The sequence below is a fragment of the Eremothecium cymbalariae genome, chromosome 3 (genome assembly GCF_000235365.1).
Source record: "Eremothecium cymbalariae DBVPG#7215 chromosome 3, complete sequence".
Lineage (NCBI taxonomy): Eukaryota > Fungi > Ascomycota > Saccharomycetes > Saccharomycetales > Saccharomycetaceae > Eremothecium > Eremothecium cymbalariae.
In genome coordinates this window covers 846,216-868,464 of record NC_016451.1, presented here as the reverse complement: position 1 = coordinate 868,464, position 22,249 = coordinate 846,216, and the positions used below count along the sequence as shown (strand labels likewise).

The window sequence follows — 22,249 nt, the reverse complement described above, 5'->3', positions numbered from 1 at the left end:
TTTGGTTACATTAGAGATGACAAAATAGGTAATATTTATATCTCTATATCTATTAGTAATACAAATTTCATAAGAAGGCGAAAATTATAAACAACATTTGCAGAACAAATTACGTCTTGCTTCGATACTTTCGTATTTTCAAACTTTATTAGTCATTCCTTGATACCAAAATATGATATAACCAGCGGGAGCCGGAGGGAAGGGGTACTTAGAAATAATAGACAGATGTTATAACGAATTTAGTCATCATAGTTTTCATCTTCTTCAACCTTTCTGATAACACTTTCCTTAGGTAACTCAGAAAATGAATTACCGCCGTTTTGAGGAGACTTCTTATCTAGTGCTTCTTGTTCTTCTTCGTGACGAAGTTTGGCTTCCTCTTGAAGTTTTTCAAGCGCATCTGCACTCGGCTTAATAGAGGTTGCCTCAGGGTCATCATTAATTGGCTGTTCATTAGAAGTAATCATAGAAGCAGAAGTGGCAGTTGTATCTTGTTGAGTTTGATCTTCGGATAGATCACCAGCGGCTTGCTCTTCTGCGACGCCTGTATCTGCTGTTTCTTGACTTTCTGTAATACTAGACACACTTGGCGCACCTGAAGCTGATATAGGGGTTTGTTTCTCAGGTGCGGCAGATTTCTCCGGGCTCAATACTGTAGCTGGTTCAGTTAAAACAGAACTCTTGCTATTTTCATGAGATGAAACAGAATCTTCCGTATTTCCGCCCGGAGCTACCAAAGCAAGAGAAGCTGGTGGTACCGGTACTACTGGTGTCTTTGAATTAGGCTCCTTAATCTCCTTGTAATGATTCAATTCATCTTGCTTTCCGTCTACCGTGCTGATAATCTTTGAAAGTGATTCACTATTTGTAGCGATTGTCGCCACATCAGCAGGCTTCGGAGCAGGTATAGTTATGGGAGAAGGCGAAGGTGCTACTGCAGTTTCTGGAGCAGACGCTGACGTAGGTTCTGGAGCTAACCCTGAAGTTGAAGGTTCTGACGTTGAAGCCGACGAAGGTTCGGCCAGTGGAGTTGAACCAAGTTCAGCCGCTGGAGCTGGAGCTGGCTCCGTCATTGGAGCTGAGACAACTGGTTCTACAGCTTGAGCTGAGGCGGCAAGTTCCGCCGCTGGAGCTGGAGAAGGTTCTGCAGCTGGGGCTGGGGCTGTAGCTGGAGCCGAAGCTGGAAGGGCATGGGTATTATCAGGCGAAGCCAAATTCAAAGTAGGACTGTTTTTGGGGGCCGTTACAGTACTAGGATCACTTTGTGCAGTACCATTTAGATTAGGAAAAGACCTTTCTGCCTCCTCCTTAACAACTTGAGAAACCGCAGGTAAATGTTGTGGTGATTCAACAGGCTGTGCGGCTACTACATTCTGAGGCTGAGATTCCGAAACTGAGTTCGCACGTTCGGGTCCCGGAGGAGCAGGGGTAACCATAGAGTTAATAGAAGGACGAGATTGCTTTGGAGCACGATCCGAGTCATGTTTTGGGCGTTTTGCTGCATGTTGCTGGATATTATTTTGGGCATGAGTCGGGGGAAGCATATGTAGATGAGATACAGGTTCAAGTGGAACAACAGGAACTGGTTCAGAGGGTAGTTGCTGAGGGTGTCCAGTTGCTAATGGAAGACGTGTATGGTGTTGCTGCTGCTGCTGCTGCTGCTGCTGATGGATCTGGTGTTGGTGCAACTCTTGCTGATGCTGCTGCTGGTGCTGCTGTTGTTGTTGTTGTACCAACTTTTGCTGGTGCTGTTGCTGGTGCTGTAGCTCCTGTTGGGATATAGCATTCACCAAGGTATCCATACCGCCTTCCATGGGCCTTTTTTGTGGTAATAGAGATGGTTCCAGTATGTTCCCGTTATTTTGTAATTGATGCAAATTATGTGGACGAGATGGCAAAGCAGAGACTCCACCTGCAGCTTCAGACACTATGGACACGTTCGTAACCCCTTGCGGTGCAGAACGGTACATACCAGGTCTATTGTTTAGAGGGTTAGTTTGATCTTGCTGCTGCAACGTGGGCTGTAACATTATAGGTGCGGGTCCTCTTGACTGTTGGAGCTGCTGCTGCGGCTGCTGCTGCGGTTGTTGGGCACCAGGGTTGGCTAATTGGGCTGTCAATGCTTCCAACCTTTCACGGATGTGAACGTTATTTGGATCTAACCTGGCTGCCTGTTTATACGCATCCAGGGCATCATTGAGTTGGTTGTTGCAGGTTTCGTACAAAGTCCCCAAGTCGTACCATACTTCACTAATATATGGATTCAACCTAATAGCCCGGGTATATGCGTCCAAGGCATCACGGTATTGTGATATTTGGTAGTATAAAACACCAATGGAGCACCAAAAAGTGGGGTTTCTAGAATCACGATTTACAGCTTGTTGGAATGCATCGTATGCAGCGGTATAGTCGTTTCTAACCATATGAATACGGCCCAGGTGATACCAAGTAGTGGCATCAGTAGAGTCCACCTCCAATGATTTTAATAACAAGTTAAGAGCAGTTTGCGGGTCGTAAAACTGAACGTTATTCATACCATACAAACAACCCAATTGTTGAAGAACCTTGGCATGGCGATCGTTTTGCGACAGCACATGTTCATATGCTTCTCTAGCACCTTGCCATTCGCCCATAGACTCCAAAACACTCCCCAACTGGAACCAAACGTCCCATTCTTGCAGAGGAGCGGGCGGTTGAGGAAGAATATACCGGAAACATTCTAATGCCTGATTCCATTTGCCTTGATGTTTGTAAATAATTCCCAAGCGGAAGTAAATCTCATTAGCTTTTTCAAAGTGTGGGTCAAGTTCTAATACTTTAGCAAACGCCTCCTCGGCGTAATCCAGTGACCCATAACGATCATATAAGATACCAATCCCATGCCATAATTTCGGAACGTTGGGATTACTCAAATGATATAATGCTTGTTGATAAGCCGCATAAGCCCGCTGTAAGTTATCCAGCATCAAGTAGCAGTGTCCCAGCGTCGCCCAAATATCTCCCAGCTCGGGATTCACCGCCAAAGCCCGCTGATACAGCTCTGCTGCCCTCTGAAACACATCCCTCGAGCGATACAGATGCGCAAGCGATGTGAGCGCCTTGGTGGAGGAAGGATTGTACTGTAACGTCGCATCATAAGCCATCGCCGCCCGATCCGCATCACCCAACGTTTCTGCAAGCGAAGCTATCGACAGCCACGTCTCCGCAGTAGACTGACTCAACGGGTCCAAAGCCTGCTGCTGCTGCTGCTGCTGAGCCTGCTGAGCCTGCTGAGCCTGCTGAGCCTGCTGCTGTCCCTGCCCCTGTTGACCACCCGACATCCCCCCTCCACTGCACGCCGCAAGACCCGCTCCTCCCCCCCCAATCTGAGGCGAAACCCCCCCATTCGCACCACCTCCCCCCGCCTGCCCTTGTTGACTCTGTTGTCTTCCCTGTTGGCCCTGCTGGGCTGCAACAGCATGCATATGCTGCTGTGGCGAAATCTGAACCAACTGCTGAGGCCCCATCTGAGAAATCGCTTGGCCTACCCGCATCCCCAATGGCCCACCTGCCCCCATTGTACTATGTGGAGCTAACGGATTATTCATCGTCATAGATATAAAAAAACAACAACCAATTTTTAACTTTAAAAAATAAAAAATAAAAAAAATTTTTTTGTGTCTTTTTACCAAACTCTTTTTATAATCCTCTTGCTTTTTCCTTTCTTTGTTTGTATCTGTTCTCTTCCTAGTCACTTTTCAATCCTCGCTCTTCTCTACTCTCTCTTCTCTCTACTGGTCTCTCCTCTTTTTTGTATATCTGTATGTTGTTTGTATGTTTGTTTATTTGTTTTTTGTATGCGAAATATTATGAATATATCTTATATTCTGGTATATCCGCTCTCTTGCTTTCAAAAAACTAAACTAAAACTAAAAAAAGAAGAATGAGGCTCTATCTCTCTCTCTCCCTTCCGTGTCCTGTCCTATCCTATCCAATCCTATCCTTTTTTTTCTTCCAAAAATCGTACGCTCTTATCTATTATATGTACTTTCTGCACCACGTCTTCTTTTCTTGTCTCTCGTTTTCTCCTATTTCTTGGATTCTTCTATCTTGGTATTCTGTCCTGTGTCTATGTTTGGTGAGCCTTCGCTTTTATTCCTTTTCTCTCCAACTTTCTGTATGATGTATATATATCTCCAGGCTTGTCTTCTTTTTCTCACCTGTTAAAAACTCGACTTTTCCCCTTCAGCACCGTCTTCCATGAAACTATCGCTTGCACTGCGGTCTCGTCGTCTGCCTCTTCCCCTCGCTGCACCTGCAGTCTGTGTTTTATTTAAAAAAAAGACCACTCTCGTAGTCCTCCTGCCACTGCTACCGCTACTGCTACTGCGCTACTGCGTGCTACTGCGCTACCGCGCTGCTGCTGTTGGCCCAGTCTCGCAACCCAGCCCCAGGACGGCCACGAAGCACCACTTTTTCTGTGTGTGTGGTTGTTGGAGCCATGGCTACATAGTCAAAGAAAGCTTTTTTACAGGGCGTTTTTCGCTGGTTCCTCCTCTCTTCCGTCGTTCGTTCCTTTCTCCATGGGTTTTGTACATGGAGAGAGTACATAATTTCGATCCGGATCCGCTTGTAGCTTCGATCTGTCCCTGACAAGACCAGCAAGCAAGCTGGACGCAAGAGACAGGTGTAAGGTTCGAGGAGGGCGGGAGGGAGACTTCTGGTTGTGTGGTGCTGCTGTGGCGACGAGGCCGCGCGGAGAGCGTCAGCGACGGCGGTGATGAAAGTGGATTGCCGCGAGGTGGGTGCTTACATCATAATAGGAACTTTTTTATATACAACAGCAAGAAATGTCTGAGACATGCGTATGGTGAAACAGGTGGCAGTGGCAGTTGGAGCAGTGGCAGCCGCGGCTGCCACTGCTCCAACTGCCACTGCTCCCATCCCTTAGGAACAGAACAATTATGTTTCAAACACGGCTAAGAGCAATCCACTCTTTATTCCTCCTTGGTTGCCCCAGCTGCCTGAAAAAAATAAAACAGACCTCCCACAATAGCCGATTGTGTGTAAACAGGGCGGTGATTTCGTAAGCAGCAGCAACAGGTGGGCTGCATATAATAGACGTGGGGGTGTGGAAAAGGTAATTTCCTGCGGGGTTCTCTGGGTGGGAGATTGTTTTTTTCCAAACTCTTGCTATATATCTCATAAAGCGCGTGGTGTCGATCTGATTTGTGTATGATATGCCGGCCAGTCTGGCCAAGCTGTGTTACATAAGGAGCCCCGATAATTGTTGACACACGCGCCTGCGCGTGTCTGGTGCAGGCATGCTGATGTAATCCCATGAGGCCACGTCACGCCACCGGGGGCGAGGTTGATTCCAGTGAGAGGATAGATTAGGTGGGCGGGCCCGGTGGGCGTCCCGTGTGGGATAAATTCCGTGCGCGGCTTTTGAGGTTGCCACTAGGGACGGATCGATCGCAAGGAAGGCCACCACGCGGAACGGACGAGGACGTTATGGGGCGGGGGCACAGCCGAGCGTGGTTTCTTTTTGGACGGATGAAATGGAGATCGTCACGTGACGGTGCGCTACCCACGTGACCTAGGTCACGTGGGTAGCGCACCGTCGCAGGTTGTCCTGTGCAAATTAGAGATCACAGATAGCAAGAGGCCTGGTAGTAGTTAGCACAGGGCACTATGGCACAGGAAGAAGAGGAAGAAGGCGGTTTCATTAGACCGGTTCGTGGAGCACAACGAAGGGCTAGACGGGCTGTTAGTTATGCAGAAAGTAATTCGGAGGATGAGTCGATAGAGGTGCGGAGTGGCCGAGGCAACGGCAGAGACAGCAGTAGCGGCGAGTCTTTGAGTATGGGGAGCTCTGCAACTTCGTCCGGGTCACCGGAAGTTGTAGAGATCTACTCCTCCTCTAGCGATGAGGACGAGCCGCTTGCGGTCTCCCGCAAACGACACGCAGCGACGAGGACGACGAAGAGGACGACGACTGCGTCCAAGAGGAAGAAAGGTGAGCCAAAGCTGACGCCGTATGAGCGCAATACCCTGAAGCTATATGAACATCATCCGTACCTGAAGGACGTGTTCCATAAGCTGTCTGCGATGCCGGCTTATGTTCCGCGCAAAGCGGAACAACCGTCCGGTATGACGATAAAACTGCTGCCGTTTCAGCTGGAGGGGCTACACTGGTTGTTGCAGCGGGAGACTCATAGTGTATACAACGGAGGAATTCTTGCAGATGAAATGGGTATGGGAAAGACTATTCAAACCATTGCGTTGCTGATGAATGATCGGTCTAAGCGGCCGACTCTAGTCGTCGCACCGACGGTTGCACTTATGCAGTGGAAAAATGAGATTGAGCGTCACACCGCTGGCAATTTAAGTACGTACATGTACCATGGCCCTAACAGGACAATTGATATGGGGGATTTGGCAGATGTGGGCGTAGTTTTGACAACTTATGCAGTGCTAGAGTCTGTTTATAGGAAGCAGGTTCATGGGTTCAAACGTAAGACAGGTATCTTTAAGGAGCAATCGGTGCTGCATGGTATAAACTTCTACCGAGTGGTGCTTGACGAGGCACACAATATTAAGGATCGTAGTAGCAACACCGCAAAAGCTGTAAATATGCTGAGGACGCAGAAACGGTGGTGTCTCACAGGTACACCGTTACAAAATCGAATCGGAGAGATGTACTCTTTGATACGGTTCTTGGACATTGAGCCGTTTACGAAATATTTTTGTATGAGGTGTGATTGCGTTGATACAACATGGAGGTTTTCGGACAACTTGCACTGTGACAATTGTAACCATGTTGGTATGCAACACACAAACTTCTTTAATCATTTTATGCTCAAGAATATCCAGAAGTACGGAATTGAGGGTCCTGGGTTAGAATCTTTCACTAATATTCAAACCTTACTTAAAAATATTATGTTAAGAAGAACTAAACTTGAACGTGCAGATGATCTTGGCTTGCCTCCGAGAATTGTAACTATACGCAAAGATTTTTTCAATGATGAGGAGAAGGATTTGTATCAATCACTTTACTCTGATTCGAAAAGAAGTTACAATTCCTACGTAGAGCAAGGTGTAGTTTTAAACAACTATGCCAACATCTTCACACTGATAACTAGGATGCGGCAGCTCGCGGACCATCCAGATCTGGTGCTGAAGAGATTAAAGGGCGGCGTTGGCGCTAGTAAGTTATCTGGTGTGATTGTGTGCCAATTGTGTGACGATGAAGCAGAAGAACCCATTGAGTCTAAATGCCATCATAGATTCTGCCGCCTTTGCGTAACCGAATATATTGAATCATTTATGGGTCATGAATCAAAATTAACCTGCCCGGTATGCCACATTTCGTTCAGTATCGATATATTGCAACCGGCATTGGAAGTGGATGAAGATCTTTTTAAAAAGCAGAGTATTGTTAGTCGGCTTAATATGAAATCCGGAGCGTGGAAATCTTCAACCAAGATTGAAGCGTTGGTGGAAGAACTTTACAACCTAAGAAGTCATAATTGCACTCTAAAGTCAATCGTTTTTTCACAGTTTACTTCGATGCTGGATCTGGTTGAATGGAGATTGAAAAGAGCTGGATTTCAAACTGTTAAATTACAAGGTAGTATGACACCTACACAACGTGACCAAACAATAAACTACTTTATGAGCAATGTTCACTGTGAAGTTTTTTTAGTTAGTTTGAAAGCTGGTGGTGTCGCATTAAATTTATGTGAAGCCTCTCAAGTATTTATTCTAGATCCATGGTGGAATCCTAGTGTGGAATGGCAAAGTGGAGACAGAGTGCATAGAATTGGCCAATATAGACCTGTGAAAATAACAAGATTTTGTATTGAAGACAGTATTGAGTCAAGGATTATAGAACTTCAAGAAAAGAAAGCTAATATGATACACGCTACCATAAATAAGGACGAAGCAGCTGTCAACCGCCTAACACCAGAAGATTTGCAATTCTTATTTAATAATTGAGTTCGATAAAAAACTTTTTGTCTGTAGGGAGGATTAAATAAAGTAATATAATTATAAAATTACTTTTGCAGCACTTGCACGACCTCCCATACCAGACGAAACCATACGAACTTGTTCAGGATTCAAAGTCACAGGAGGAAGCTTAGATGAACCCTGAGTTGGTGGAGGTAAGTAACCAACCCGATTCAGAAATGAAATATAAATACCAACGGTATCTTGTGAGACAGCTGCTCCACTAGAAACGTCTACACCAGACCATTGTATATCTTTCTTCAAGGACAAAACCGTATTTCTATCATCTAATTCAGGAGCTTTAATATTAGCTGGCAAATTGTCCAATACCAGGTGTAACAAAGGATATAACGCATTTTGTTCTCCCTCATCTTTTATAGAAGCCTCTAAACTTTGCTTCCAGGATTCATACGGCTCAATTTCAACATCGTAGCCATAAACCGTTAATGCATTGAGGTAATCCTTGAATGAGATACGGGGGCGACCAGTGACATGAGCTACACACAGCTCATTCTCCTGTGGGGGATTAAAAGATACTGCTGTTACAATACGTGCAACATGTTCAACTGGAACCATATTGACGGTGTCTGTTAGATCAGGCATTTTGCCAATTTGAACTACACCACGCAAAAACCTTAACAGGAAGTCGTCTGTGTTACAAGAACCACTAATTGAAGAACCAGTTACATATCCAGGTCTTACGATACAACCTCGGAGCCCCCGTTTACCAGCTTGTCTTATTAGATATTCAGCAACCCACTTAGATTGGCCATAACCAGTCGTTAAACCTGATGAGGAGCCACCTAATTCATCTGACTCGGCAATTCCAGTGTTACCTTCAGAAATTAACTTCTCCGACAATGACTGATAATGTTCAGTATCTAGGACAGAAGTAGATGAGACAAATGTAAAGAACTTTGGTTTACCACTCGCAGCCATATTTATCACGTTGATAGTAGATATAACGTTTGCATCTCTGATCTGGGAATATTGGTACACCCAATGGACAAATGCACCATTGTGAATTATAATGTCAATTTCACTTACCAGCTTTTTCCAAGCACTATCATCCAAGGTAAATTGGGGCTTTGATAAATCACCAACTATTACACTTATATGGTCCGCAAAACTATCATCCCAAGTCCCATAAACAATACCTGCTTCCTTGAGCCTAGCCATACCAGCATATTCATTTTTTGCACGAACATGAGCATATACTTTGACACTGCATAACGGATGGGAACGATTCAATAAATCGGCTAAAATATAAGAACCTAGGAATCCTGTTGCACCAGTTAAAAATACAGTTAACTGACATGGATGTGTTTCTGAAGGTAAAGATAACGGTTCATGAGATGGATAACTGTCCATTAGTGCTGTGTCCGAGAGTTGAACAGCATCTTTGGAATATTCTACGTCTAATGCTTCATCGCCCTGAGAAGGTTTAGATTCCTTTATTCTACGTAGCTCTGTTGCAAACGATTTTAATGTCGGAAACTTGAATATCGATGATAATGGCATGCTAACTCCGAATTTCTTTCTTAATTCAAATATTAGTCTAGTTACCAAGATAGAATGACCTCCTAAATCAAAAAAAGAATCATCTGGAGATATACCAGTTGGCTGGCTGGGTAAAACATCTAACCACACACCCAGAACGTCTTTCTCTAAAGCAGAAAAAGAATCCTCATTCGATTCTAAACTAGAAGAATGCTGAAGAACTAAATTCAACTGCTTGGGTGTAGGATATTGCAGTTTGGGCTTATCCACCTTACCATTCGGGTTCAGCGGTAAGTTATTCATAGTGATTATAATAGTTGGTATAGCATAATTCGCTAACCTTTTTTTCAAAGAGTCTTTTATATCCTTCGTAAGCCTGTGATATTTAATCAGACGACTTACAACGTCATCTTTTGGAACTGTGTTAGGAACTTCGGCGACAAAAGATTTTAGCTCAGGTTTATCAAACCTAGGAACTATGAAGGTGATTAACGTTGGTTCATTTTCACTATTTTTACGTACTACTGTAACATTTTCCCGAACCAGTGGATGCTGAGAGATGTTGGTGTCGATCTCTCCTAACTCAATTCTGAAGCCACGAATTTTAACCTGGTCATCTGCACGACCGCAACATTCACAATTTCCATCGGGCAAATAACGACCTAAGTCACCTGTGCGATAGAGTCTATCCCGTGGACCCATCCATAATTTTTTCCATGGTTCTTCGCCTTTTTGGTTTATATTATTCCAATGATCTTCACTAACAAACCAGTTGGTCAAGAATTTTTGAGCAGTTAATTCAGGTAAGCCACGATATCCTTCAGATAACCCACCAGCACGAACATAAATCTCACCAACCTCCCCAGGGGCACACAACTTTGTGGAATCGAATCTATTAACGACTAACAATTGAACATTGAACATTCCACGACCGGCGGGTATCACATCTTTCATCCGCCTTAAAAATTCCGGATCTGAGGCTCTAGATTTAACTTCAAAGAATGAAACAGCACGTTGAGTTTCAGTTGTCCCATACATGTTGACAATTGTAACATTTTCACCCAGCGTCTGGATTCTGAGACAATCTCTCTTAGTCAATATATCTCCAACAAAGAAAGCGTGATGTAGAGAAGGAAATGTAGTCGTAGCTTGTGCAGTTAATAACTGACCCATCGCAGGTGTTAAGTGAGTCACAGTGGCTTCATATGTAGCCATCCACTTCGCTAATTCACCAGGTGTTCCGATATCATCTGCCGTGGGAATTAATAATTGAGCGCCTAAAAATAACGGGGTAAACATATCCCTTTGAATTGGATCATGTGCGATACCACTTAACATAGTGAATTTGTCATTCTCAGATAGATTGAACTTCTCACTCATCCAATCAAAATAATAAGCAAGAGAGAAATGTCTACCTAATACACCCTTTGGAATTCCTTCAGAGCCTGAAGTAAACGACAAAGTAGGGTTATCATCTGGACCTACAACAACGGATGTGCAGGTATCCTTTAAGCACTCAAAGGAAGCCAGGCAATCCTCCATAGAACCCGGTAATGTGCCACCACGGACCGTGCCTCCTGGTTTAGCAGCAATAGAGGGAATACGGGAGGCCAAATTTAACTCCTTGCTAATATATTCTTCAACAAAATCATCCAACTGACCTGCAGACTGAATAACAATTAATCCAGCGGGCTTCGCAACGCCTAAGTAAACGGTCTGTCTTGCTGGTGGATAGGCAGGGTCTATGACTGAAAACGTAGCACCAGCTTTTAAAACACCAAGAACACTGACAACCAAATCAACGCCTCTTGAGGAGTAAATCATCACAACATCGCCACGTTTAATGCCTGTGTGCATTAAATAATGTGCTACAATATTGGATATGTTATCAATATCACGATAACTAAAAATTCGACCTGAAGTTTGACCGAATGATGGTGTTTCAACGACACATGTGCGGTCAGGAAACTTCTTTGCATTAGCTTGGAAAATATCATGAATACAGCCACGGAAATCACACCAACCGAGATTCGTTGTGGGATCTGGAAGAACCTTCAAAGCAGAATCAGTGATCAATGGAACAGTAGAAATTGTCAGCGCATTACTATTATCCCCAACCACCTGCGAAATAAATGCAGTGAACTGATCAGCTAACATTGCCATCCTATCAGAAGAATAAAGTAGAGCGTTGAAAACTAACTCTACTTTCGAAGAGTCTTTCAAGTTTAAGATGCAATCAAAAGTTTGGTACTTAAAACGGAGTAAAGATAGATCTTTCTGTTGTGAAACGCACCCAATACGAAATAATTGAGGATTAATATCTAGTCCCTTGGATTCCTTCATGTATGTAGTTAGAGCATCAACAGAAACAGCTGGCATTTTTAATGTACCGTCCAGCTCCTTCAAAAGTTGGTCGTAAAGCCCGTCAAAAGTCACCATTGGCAAAATCCTGAAGCGAAGAATCCTATCATCCTTAATGTAAAGTACTATATCATCATCCCCGGTCCATCTGTAAATCAAAGTTGCCCAAATCGACAATACAGAGACATAAGCATCTTTGTCTGTGAGCAATTCAAGCAGAGGTAACTCAATAATTATTCTATCCTGTTTAACAAACGGATACCGTTGAGGTCTCAAGTAATCTCGTGGTAAATCACTGATAGTTGGGTTTTCCAACTTAGAAGACCAAATCTGTTGCGCTTGAGTCATCTCACAAGGTTTATTGATCATCTAGAAGCGATAGAAGCTTGTGACAAAAATCTTCTCACAACTATCAAAAATAACAAAAAATCCTTCAATATGGTAGTAGACTTTCAAACCTAATGTAAAGACAGCTAGTCAGCTTGTTAAGTAGTCCTTGCCACTCTATATCTCCCGCAAACGATTATTGAAAATACTTTACTCATAACTAATGCTAAAAAATTCCACGGGATATCTCTTAATGACTCAACAATTTGATCCTTGAAAAATATTTTAGCAGAATGGAGAGCTCTTAGAAGAAGCTACCCTGAAGACATAGCGAACCAAGTCTTAGGAGAAGTACATGAGAGTAAATAGTTCGTGGTCTACACAATTCAGCAGTATGGATTCAATATGTAAAAAATGCTAAAACGTTAAATTGTAGATCGCTTTGAGTTCCTCTACTCAGTACAGAACATTCAGGTATAGTTGAAACAACGTAACGTTTAATTTTGAATTGGAGAAGCCCTCTAATCTTTTGATTTTAAATTGGTAATTTCTAAAAGATAATAAATAATACACTTTGAGAATGGTACATTATCCGGTTATTCAAATATGATGATTTCATATATCTGTCATGTGACACAGAGTGATATGATAAGGTTACCCGGTCTCTTTGGTCGACCTTTTTGAGAAGAATAAGAGTTCGTCGGAATCTTCTAACCTCCCATCAACACTTTGGTGTTGGTTCATAGAGGCTTGGAAGGATCACGAGTTGAGTGCCGTTTATTTATTACGTTGCATCACATAATATCCAGGAAGTTTGACAGCTTTTTTTGGCGGTCGTTAATATTTTCATCATGTCACAGAGGAAGTTATTGCAAGAAGTTGACAAAGTATTGAAAAAGGTAAAGGAAGGTTTAGCAGAATTTGATATAATATATGATAAATTCCAAACTACGGAATCAGATAATCAATCTTATCGAGAGAAATTAGAGTCTGATCTAAAAAGGGAGATCAAGAAGTTACAGAAACATAGGGAGCAAATCAAGTCGTGGTTAAGTAAAGATGACGTAAAGGAGAAAACATCCTTGCTAATGGAGAATAGAAGATTGATTGAAAATGGTATGGAACGATTTAAGTCTGTGGAGAAAATTATGAAGACTAAGAAGTTTTCTACAGAGGCACTAAGTAATCCAGACTTAATTAAAGACCCTCGAGAATTAAAAAAACGAGACCAGTTCCTGTTCGTTGAGGACTGTTTGGAGGAACTTCAAAAACAACTTGAATCATATGAAGCGCAGGAACTGACTGAGAAGATTGAAAGGCATCAGTTTCATATTTCCAATTTGGAAAATATTCTGAAAATGTTACAGAATAATGAATTGGAACCAGATACTGTTGAAGAGTATCAGGAGGATATCAGATATTATGTGGATAACAACGATGATCCAGATTTCATTGAATATGAGACTATATATGAAGATATGGGTTGTGAAATTGAAGTTGATGAACCAAAGGAACAGCCGACACCTGTAAAGTCGAAGACGAAATCTGAACGTTCGCCAAAAAAGAAGAGTTCTTCTCCCGTATTGGCAATTGCGAACACAAAATCAACTATCTCAACTGCAGGAAGCATGACAGCAACCAGCGCACCAGCATCTCAGGCCTCTTCCTCCAGTCCAGTATCCGCAGGGGCTAAGAATGTTAAGAAGGATTCTGCTCCTCAGTCTCCAATTGGTATCCCTCCTCCCAAGAATTTAACTTCGAAGATCTCAGAAATCATAGAGAACGATTTAGCAACAAAGTCTGCATTCCAAAACCCACTGTTTAAAGAGGAACTCGTATATTGGCTACAAGCTAAAAGACCATTAATTCAACCTTATGATACAATGCCAGACAAAATGATAAAACAGTTAGAGTCGTCTTTGTTAAACTGTCCTGACTCGCTTGATGCAGATACCCCACATTTATTCCAGCACCCACTTTCCTTGCCACATCCTACTTCAATATTCTTCCCTAATGAACCAATTAGATTTGTAACTACTACACTAAACTCTAGTGGTACAATAACAAACGACATATACGGTAAGACTTCAATGGCGCAAATCTTGACGAAATTTGATCTAGATACCCTATTTTTTATTTTTTATCATTATCAAGGGACATATGAACAATTTTTAGCTGCTAGAGAGCTGAATATTCGGGGATGGTTATTCAATAGAGTTAACCGTTGTTGGTTTTATAGGGAAGTTGAGAAATTGCCTCCAGGTATGGAACAGAAGGAGGAAGTATCATGGAGGTATTTTGATTATCAAAAAAGTTGGCTGGCTAGACGCTGTGGACCAGACTTCGTTTATCGCGAAGAGGAGTTCGAACGACTTTAACCACCGCTTACGTGCTTAAATAGATATTAGGTCGGTCACATAGAGTTCAGAAATATATATAATATCTGTAATATACAATAAAAGATATATTTTTTGTAATCACGCAGACCGTATTCGCCATCCAAAGCTAGGGTAGGCATTTTTAAAGTTCCCTCTTGATAAATTCATCACTAAAATAAGATATTTGATTGAAATTATATTCGAAACCATCATTTCCGCCGTAGTAAGGATCATCAATAATTTTGTTGAATTTGTTTTCAGTGTTCCACTCTCCAAATAAATGTATCATTGCTTTACTTCCGGTAGGCTTTAACCTTTCTAAGTTTCGTTTGTTAGAGTTATCCATGCAAATAATAAAATCAAATTCATCAAAATGACTAGCCTTGATCTTTTGGCTGCGATGATCCACAGGAACCTTGTGCTTGCGACAAGTAGCGACACTACGGTAGTCAGGTTCTTCTCCTATATGATATCCAGCAGTGCCAAACGAATCTATCACACCAAATCTATCTTCAACTTTATGTTCTTTAACCTTGTTTTTGAACACAGCTTCAGCCATTGGAGAACGACAGATGTTCCCCAGGCAAACAAATGCAACAGATATTTGTTTCGTCATGTTTTATGGTTAGTTGTGCTGTGTTATGGATTGAATAATGACTTGATGATGTTACAATTTTGACGGCGTCATAAGCTTTTTTTACTTTATGTATATATATATATACAGCCTAAGCTTCTCACCTACAATATTTTAATTAGGATTAATTGAATGAATACAACTTCATAGACGTTATGCACTGGGAATAGAATCAATCTGTAAATATATTGTATTTATTAAGCAACTAATTGCGTTGCAGCATTCACCAAAGTTCCACTAATAAGAGCAAACACGACCCTTTGTCATTACAAGGCTACTGAACGTAACAATCACTGAACGCAAATGGCAATATTAATGGCAATACGATATACTTAAATAGTACTAATATGTACCTACGAGTCTGAATATCTGAGTTCATTTGTATATTATAGCATGTTCAGAAATTGACTACCACTTCAATCGAATAAAGGAACGGAGTGCTGAATCGGTTGGTGGACCTAAAATGCCTTATTCAATGGAGAAATAACTTGCTTGCCCTTGTAAAAAGCAATCGTCTTCTCTGCCTTATCGACAACACCTTCAACAGTGAATCCAAAGTGCTTGTAGACATCAGGCCCCTTACCGGAAGCGCCAAAGGTATCTAATCCAAAGGATTGGTGAGCATACTTAGCCCAGCCAGAAGTCGATAAAACTTCGAATGACAAAATTGGAACACCATCTGGCAAGACAGACATTTGATAGTCTTTTGGTTGTTGAGCAAAAGTGTGGAAGTCCGGGAGGGATACAACTCTAACCTTCACATTCTTTTCAGCTAGGAGCTTCGCTGCTTCTACAGCAATCGAGACTTCAGAACCAGTGGAGATGATCGAAATATCTGGATTCTGAATATCTTTCAAGATGTAACCTCCCTTGGATGCTTTTTCTATAGAGGAGCCCTCTAATTGGGGAAGATTTTGTCGAGAAAGAGCCAAAACAGCAGGAGTATGTTTAGATTCTAGAGCAACCTTATATGCAGCAGAAACCTCATTACCGTCAGCAGGTCTCCAAACTTGCATGTTAGGTAAGGCTCTCAAGTGAGTCAAAGTCTCAACTGGCTGATGGGTTGGTCCATCTTCTCCCAAACCAATCGAATCATGGGTAGCAACCCAAATGACTGGGTGGCCAGACAAAGCAGCCAATCTCACAGCACCGGCAGCATAAGAAACAAAGTTCAAAAATGTTGCACCAAAAGGTTTATAGTTTGCACCAAAAGCAGAGATACCGTTTATTATGGCACCCATACCATGTTCACGAACACCATATCTAATATACCTACCAGTGTAGTCACCTAACCCAGACTGTGGTGGTTGGAAGTCCACGGCTTCATTCCATCTGGTCAGATTAGAAGGAGTTAAATCAGCAGAGCCACCAATCAATTCGGGTAACTCGTTGTAAATAGATTGAAGAACAATCTCAGACAATTTTCTTGAGGCAATTGCAGAGTCAGATGGGTTGTATACAGGCAATTTGGAGACCCAGTTTTCAGGTAATTCACCTGCCAATCTTCTCTTCAATTCAGCTCCCTCTTTTGGATGGGACTCAATGTATCTCTCAAACAAGGCATTCCATTCAGTCTCAGCCTGGGCACCTGGCTGGATAGTGCTTTTGTTGTAAAGGTCATAAACCTCCTGAGGAACAACAAAGGCCTCATCAGCAGTGAAACCAAGACTAGTCTTCAACTGCTTAACATCATCAGCCTTTAATGGAGCACCGTGTACCGCATGCGACCCGGCTTCCAAGGAACCATAACCTATCATCGTGGTCAACTTAATCAAAGTTGGTTTGTCTTTAGACTTCTTTGCTTGCTCTAAAGCATGAGCGATCGCATCCAGATCCTCATTACCATTCTCAACACTCAAAACTTCCCAACCATAGGCCTCATATCTCTTTCTTACATCCTCATCGAAGGAAACTTTGGTATCACCATCGATGGTAATCCGATTGTCATCGTAAATAGCAATCAAATTACCCAATTGTAGATGACCAGCCAAAGAACTAGCTTCAGAAGACACACCTTCTTGCAAACAACCATCCCCAAGAAAAACATATGTGTAATTGTTAGACAATTCAAACCCAGGCTTGTTGTAAGTAGCAGCAAAGTTTGCCTGGGCGATAGCTAAACCAACCGCATTACAAATACCCTGACCTAATGGACCAGTTGTTACATCTATCCCGTCCAAATCAGCCTCTGGATGCCCTGGAGTCCGAGAACCTACTTGTCTAAATTGTTTCAAATCCTCTACAGACAATGGATACCCAAACAAATGTAACAAAGAGTACAACAACGCAACCGCATGTCCATTTGAAAGAACAAACCTATCCCTATTAATCCATTCTGGACTCTTTGGATTAAATTTCATCTGCTTCCAAATCACGTGAGCGGCCGGGGCTAATCCCAAAGGTGCACCGGGGTGCCCTGAGTTGGCCTTGGAAACCTGATCCACAGCCAACAGCCTAATAGTGGAAATAGCCAATCTGTCAATATCTGTGTAACCTGCCATCTTCTTTATAATCCCTCGTGAATAGTACTTTATAGCAAAGGAAAAAATATTTCACTGCTGGAAAGCTATACTGACTACTTATATCTTTATTAGCTGACAATTCACTTTTCAATAATATTCAACAAAATAAAAATTATTTATAAAGGAAAACCCACTCCTCCAGAAGAACTTTGTCACATATTACAACATTATGTAAAACAGCTACCATAAGGCCTTTTTATATAAATCTATTAGGGCAAGAAAGGCTTCGCATCATTTACCAAAGGAAACAATGGGCCAGTGCATGGCCTGGGGTGGCCGTCGAGAGACAAAGGAAACTGGGAAATCCACCCAGCATTATATAAGGCAGAAGAAGGGTACCGTACCATCTGTTGGCAGAAAAAATATCGCCGCATAAATCACCGGGCAAGCCAGGGTAACGAGCAGGTGTAATACAACCGCTGTCTTATTACATATATACTCTAAAGTTAATCAAACGGTGTATGTTGCTATTATTATACTAATACTCTTACGCCTAGTACCCGGTAGTATGGGAACTTCAATATTTTCCAGCGCTTAGAGCTTAAAGAAGAGTATGCATACGTGAGAATTAGCGGATCTCCACATGCTGTTTGCTCTGTTACCTTCGAGAGACAGAGTTCTGTCTGATGATAGCCTCGGCCACTTCAACAGATAGTATGAAAGAGCCTTGGCTGCCATCGTCGTCATCTTCATCTTCAACTCCTTGTTGATGAAGATGCTCTTTTTCGTCTTCGTCATTAGTGCGGTTGTCATCTTCGCCTTCCAGTATAAAAGGGTCCACCGAGACAGCAGTGTCAGTTGATTTAAAGGCAACTATGGAGACGGCGCCGGCACCTGCACCGGCAGCTGCACCTGCAGTAGATATTGTTCTTGGTGAAGCAAGAGTTGACTTTTGTGAATCTTCATCCACTTTTTTACGTTCTTTGTCGGATTCGTAGGTGAACTCATCCTCTTCAGTAATCTGGACTAATTTAGGCTTTGCTCGAATTGCTGTGGTCAAATTACTGGTGTGCTGCACAGCAGAGCTATTACGGTCGCCTGCTTGACTACCCATCTCTGACTCGTCGTCAAAATCGTCGTCATCACCGCCTAAAATAGAAGAACCCAATGTAATATGGGAACGAGTGTCCCCATTATTGAAAAGGTGTCTATTGCGAAACTTCTTGCCGACAGCAGTAACACCTGGTATATAAGCAACAGGAAGCACATTAGATGCCCTTGTTGCAACCGTGGCAGCACTGCTTCTGTTCCTCGTCTGATACATGCTGTCTACATTCCCCATATTCATAGTGCCGTCCCTGCCAGCGCTCACTATGGCCCTTTCGACAGCCTTTTCATCTTCCAAAGACGCGCTGCCAACCATGTCTCCATATCGTTGTTTCCTATGTCTCCAATACTTGAGATAGTAAAATGCTAACGCTATCAGTAGTACTAGAGTTATCCCACCTACTACACCCCCCACAATCCCACCGACCGCCGACCCGCTATCAGAACTTTTATTACTATCCGATACGTCGCCACCAGAGGCATTCATGGAGCTCTTCTTTGTACAGTACGTACTCGGACAGGAAGTACAGGTCAACGATGTAATAGCACAAGACTCATCTACCGGACAATCTGGACATGTTGGCACTTTCATGTCGTCACAAGAAACACATGCATCCTTAATAGACGGAAACGAAGGCCATTCCTTGATATCTTCTATGTTTACATCCCCCCAGTTTATCATATCTAAATCACGTGGTAAACCTCCCTGATGATAATGGAAAAATTTCCCGTCTCTTTTATATATGTATAATTTGAAAAGTCAGCGATATCTGTAGATACCTCTTCAATTCACAATTTTTTCTCCCTCCTTATAGCTCTCTTCACTAGTGTTTCAGGCCTTGCGCTCTAAAAATCCGCAACTCTATCTATAAGCACCTGCACCCTCTTGTCAGCTGTCCAGATCCCAGCACCTTAAAACAAAACAAGAAACACAAAACCAGGCAACCTCGCCAACTCTTCCAGTTCCCCTCTTTTGATCTTAAAAATATATATAACTAGACCTAGTCCGTACTTTATTTCCTATTGTCTTCTTTAAAATATCCCTCTGTATTCCTAGGCTCCACTACAGCTACCTGCAGTCGTTCTTCTATCTGTCTTATTATAAAACCTAGGTCTCTCTGTCCTCTGCACGCGAAAGAATCTTGAACGTATGCGTATAGTGTCTAGCGTCGCTTCTTATTTTTCGACTCACAACTACACTGTATCTATATCCTAACTGTTTCTTTCAACAATATGCAGAACAACGAAGAGATGAAAAATCATGTGATGCCAGCTTGGTCAGTCTCAGTGAATTCTCGCTAGTTTGGTTTTACTGGTTCTCCCTATAGGTATCCCAACTTATATATATACTACCGATCGCGCATATATTGGCTTATTACTAACCTACAAAGCTTTCTGCGCTCGATCTCTGTTCCGGATCAGAAAGAAACATGATGTTTCTTTTACATGCCGAGCCTCAAGGAAACGCATACTAGTGCTTCTTCTGGGAACGACAACGAATTAAAAAAGCGTAGCCTGGAAACCGGTGAAAAGCTATGCGGTCACGTGTGGTTACCAGAATAGAACTCGGACAATATGTATAGGTGTTCGCTGCAGCTCGAAGAGAGAAACGTGCGTTAAATCAAAACCAGCCGCTCGGGCTTTACCTCGACACTTTTTAAACGTTTTCCTGTAGATTGTATAATATGCATGAGGCACCTTTATTGTTTTCCTTGCTTAGAGCACGGTGTGTAGTGCAGGTAATATTCTCCCCCGCTCATTTGGGCATAGGAGTAGTGGCGCCTGAAACTGTTAGTAATAAGAGTTACTAGTAGTGAGGTAGGGAATAAGCAGATTCGGGGTCTCGTTCCTTGTTGTTGCATATAGTACGGGGTGGGAAGGAGAATGATGAAGGATTTGGGTTACATATTAGGTTCTAGGTTACATATTAGGTTCTAGCTACAATCGAAGTTGCGAAAGGAACGGAGGCTTCTTCGGCTTAACTAGAATGGGATGGAGGTGGGTCTATGAGTAAGCTGGCGAGCATAAGGGGAGGAAAAGAGTTGTAGTTAGGAGGAATGGAGAGGAAGGAGAGCGGAGATACATTGGGAATGGGCGACAGCAAGCAGTTACAGAGAAATGGCCCAGGGGTTAGGCACAGTACTTGGTGATTTCCACCAGTGTGAAAGTAGTAAAGGAGCAATCCTTGGAAATTAACAATATGAGGTGAAAGTAATGGGAGCCATAAGCGGAGTTTCTTTTAGACGCACGCCACTTTTTAAAACGGCGGAAACAAGTCACAGGTAGCTAAATGGTATGTGTAGGAGGGGGTATGCGTGTGAAGAGAGCGTTTACAATTTGATTTTAGCCAGTTAGTGCAGAGAGTGGCTTTAGGGGCGACAATAGAGGAAGGGCGATTGGGAGTAAGAATATTCAGATTAAGTGTGATTTTACAAAGTGAAGTACCTGCTTCGTTTTCTCATATTGGATAATTGTGCAAGAATAGCTATTTGAGTGTGTTTTTGAGAAGCAAGAGAATGGGGGCTTATCGTTGTTTAGAATTCGTTTCGCAATTTTACATTTATTAGTAATATTTTAAATTATCTAAATGGCCTGGATGGTTAGATGAGCAAGTTAGAACTAGCTTAGGCATAAAAGGCTTCCCTCCCTGTCTCAGAAGCCTGTGAGACAAAGAATGTTGACTCTTTTAAGGGACACTTTACGAGACTTTTGCGTAATAAGCTTAATAGGTTGTTAAGTGCATACTTCCTATAAGCATAGTTAAGTTACCGATATTATGTTATTAGGGTAAAGCCCTTAAAACTCCATACCCGAAATACCGTTAAAAACCCAAGAATAGAAAGTCAGCTCTATGCGCTTTGGAAATATTCTAAATGCGAGAATATTTTATAGATTAGAAGTTGACTGTACGGTAACAAACGAATCGATCGAATGCGAGATCATCGATCACTTTAAACTTAAAGATAGATAGATACCCTTGATGGCTTTTGTGGTTTAAATGTGATGCAGCAATATGAACTGTAAATCCAGATGCATATCCACGTATACGGTAATGAAAAAAAATTATATAACAAAAATATCACTGCTTATTTAATGCCAAAATGCTTCTTTGTATTGTATATTGCCGATTCGTAAGGGTACTTCACGACTACTTCTTTCGTTTTCGTGGTAAATCACTGATAGCGACTAGTATGAAAACATTTCTGTATCTTTTGTGAGGTGTCCTCGTTAGGTTTCGGCCGGCGCTACTATGTTCGGCTACGTTCTAAGAGCGTTAATCCATCATGTTTTTAGTTACAGTGAGCTATTCCCAAGGTAAAATCTAAATGTTCCATACATAATTGTACTGCATTGAATGCATTTTGCTATTATAATTAGATGAGTTTGAGCTTCTTTAACCCAGAATAGTGAATATTACCGAGTGAATCTGGTTGTATTTTCCTAAATGTTATTTTAGTCTTCTCGACATAAATTATGAAGAAAATGAT

The 22,249-nt window shown here is 42.3% G+C and overlaps 7 protein-coding genes across 7 annotated transcripts; 2 read left to right on the top strand and 5 right to left on the bottom strand.

The window, feature by feature from the left end:
- Positions 1-239: 239 nt before the first annotated feature.
- Positions 240-3,587, bottom strand: CYC8 (transcription regulator CYC8; the record flags this gene model as incomplete). The annotated part of the gene is made up of 1 exon (XM_003645712.1): positions 240-3,587. The coding sequence occupies one exon, from the start codon at positions 3,585-3,587 to the stop codon at positions 240-242; it is 3,348 nt and encodes a 1,115-aa protein (XP_003645760.1).
- A 2,086-nt stretch (positions 3,588-5,673) lies between these two features.
- On the top strand, positions 5,674-7,980 carry RAD16 (DNA repair protein RAD16; the record flags this gene model as incomplete). The annotated part of the gene is made up of 1 exon (XM_003645711.1): positions 5,674-7,980. The coding sequence occupies one exon, from the start codon at positions 5,674-5,676 to the stop codon at positions 7,978-7,980; it is 2,307 nt and encodes a 768-aa protein (XP_003645759.1).
- Positions 7,981-8,031: 51 nt separating this feature from the next.
- Positions 8,032-12,222, bottom strand: LYS2 (L-aminoadipate-semialdehyde dehydrogenase; the record flags this gene model as incomplete). The annotated part of the gene is made up of 1 exon (XM_003645710.1): positions 8,032-12,222. One exon carries the CDS (start codon positions 12,220-12,222, stop codon positions 8,032-8,034), a length of 4,191 nt encoding a protein of 1,396 aa, XP_003645758.1.
- An 809-nt stretch (positions 12,223-13,031) lies between these two features.
- On the top strand, positions 13,032-14,558 carry NOT5 (CCR4-NOT core subunit NOT5; the record flags this gene model as incomplete). Its single annotated transcript, XM_003645709.1, has 1 exon — positions 13,032-14,558. One exon carries the CDS (start codon positions 13,032-13,034, stop codon positions 14,556-14,558), a length of 1,527 nt encoding a protein of 508 aa, XP_003645757.1.
- Positions 14,559-14,700: 142 nt separating this feature from the next.
- On the bottom strand, positions 14,701-15,174 carry LTP1 (tyrosine protein phosphatase LTP1; the record flags this gene model as incomplete). Its single annotated transcript, XM_003645708.1, has 1 exon — positions 14,701-15,174. One exon carries the CDS (start codon positions 15,172-15,174, stop codon positions 14,701-14,703), a length of 474 nt encoding a protein of 157 aa, XP_003645756.1.
- A 476-nt stretch (positions 15,175-15,650) lies between these two features.
- Positions 15,651-17,693, bottom strand: Ecym_3454 (transketolase family protein; the record flags this gene model as incomplete). Its single annotated transcript, XM_003645707.1, has 1 exon — positions 15,651-17,693. One exon carries the CDS (start codon positions 17,691-17,693, stop codon positions 15,651-15,653), a length of 2,043 nt encoding a protein of 680 aa, XP_003645755.1.
- A 619-nt stretch (positions 17,694-18,312) lies between these two features.
- On the bottom strand, positions 18,313-19,443 carry OPY2 (Opy2p; the record flags this gene model as incomplete). Its single annotated transcript, XM_003645706.1, has 1 exon — positions 18,313-19,443. The coding sequence occupies one exon, from the start codon at positions 19,441-19,443 to the stop codon at positions 18,313-18,315; it is 1,131 nt and encodes a 376-aa protein (XP_003645754.1).
- Between the last annotated feature and the right edge of the window lie 2,806 nt (positions 19,444-22,249).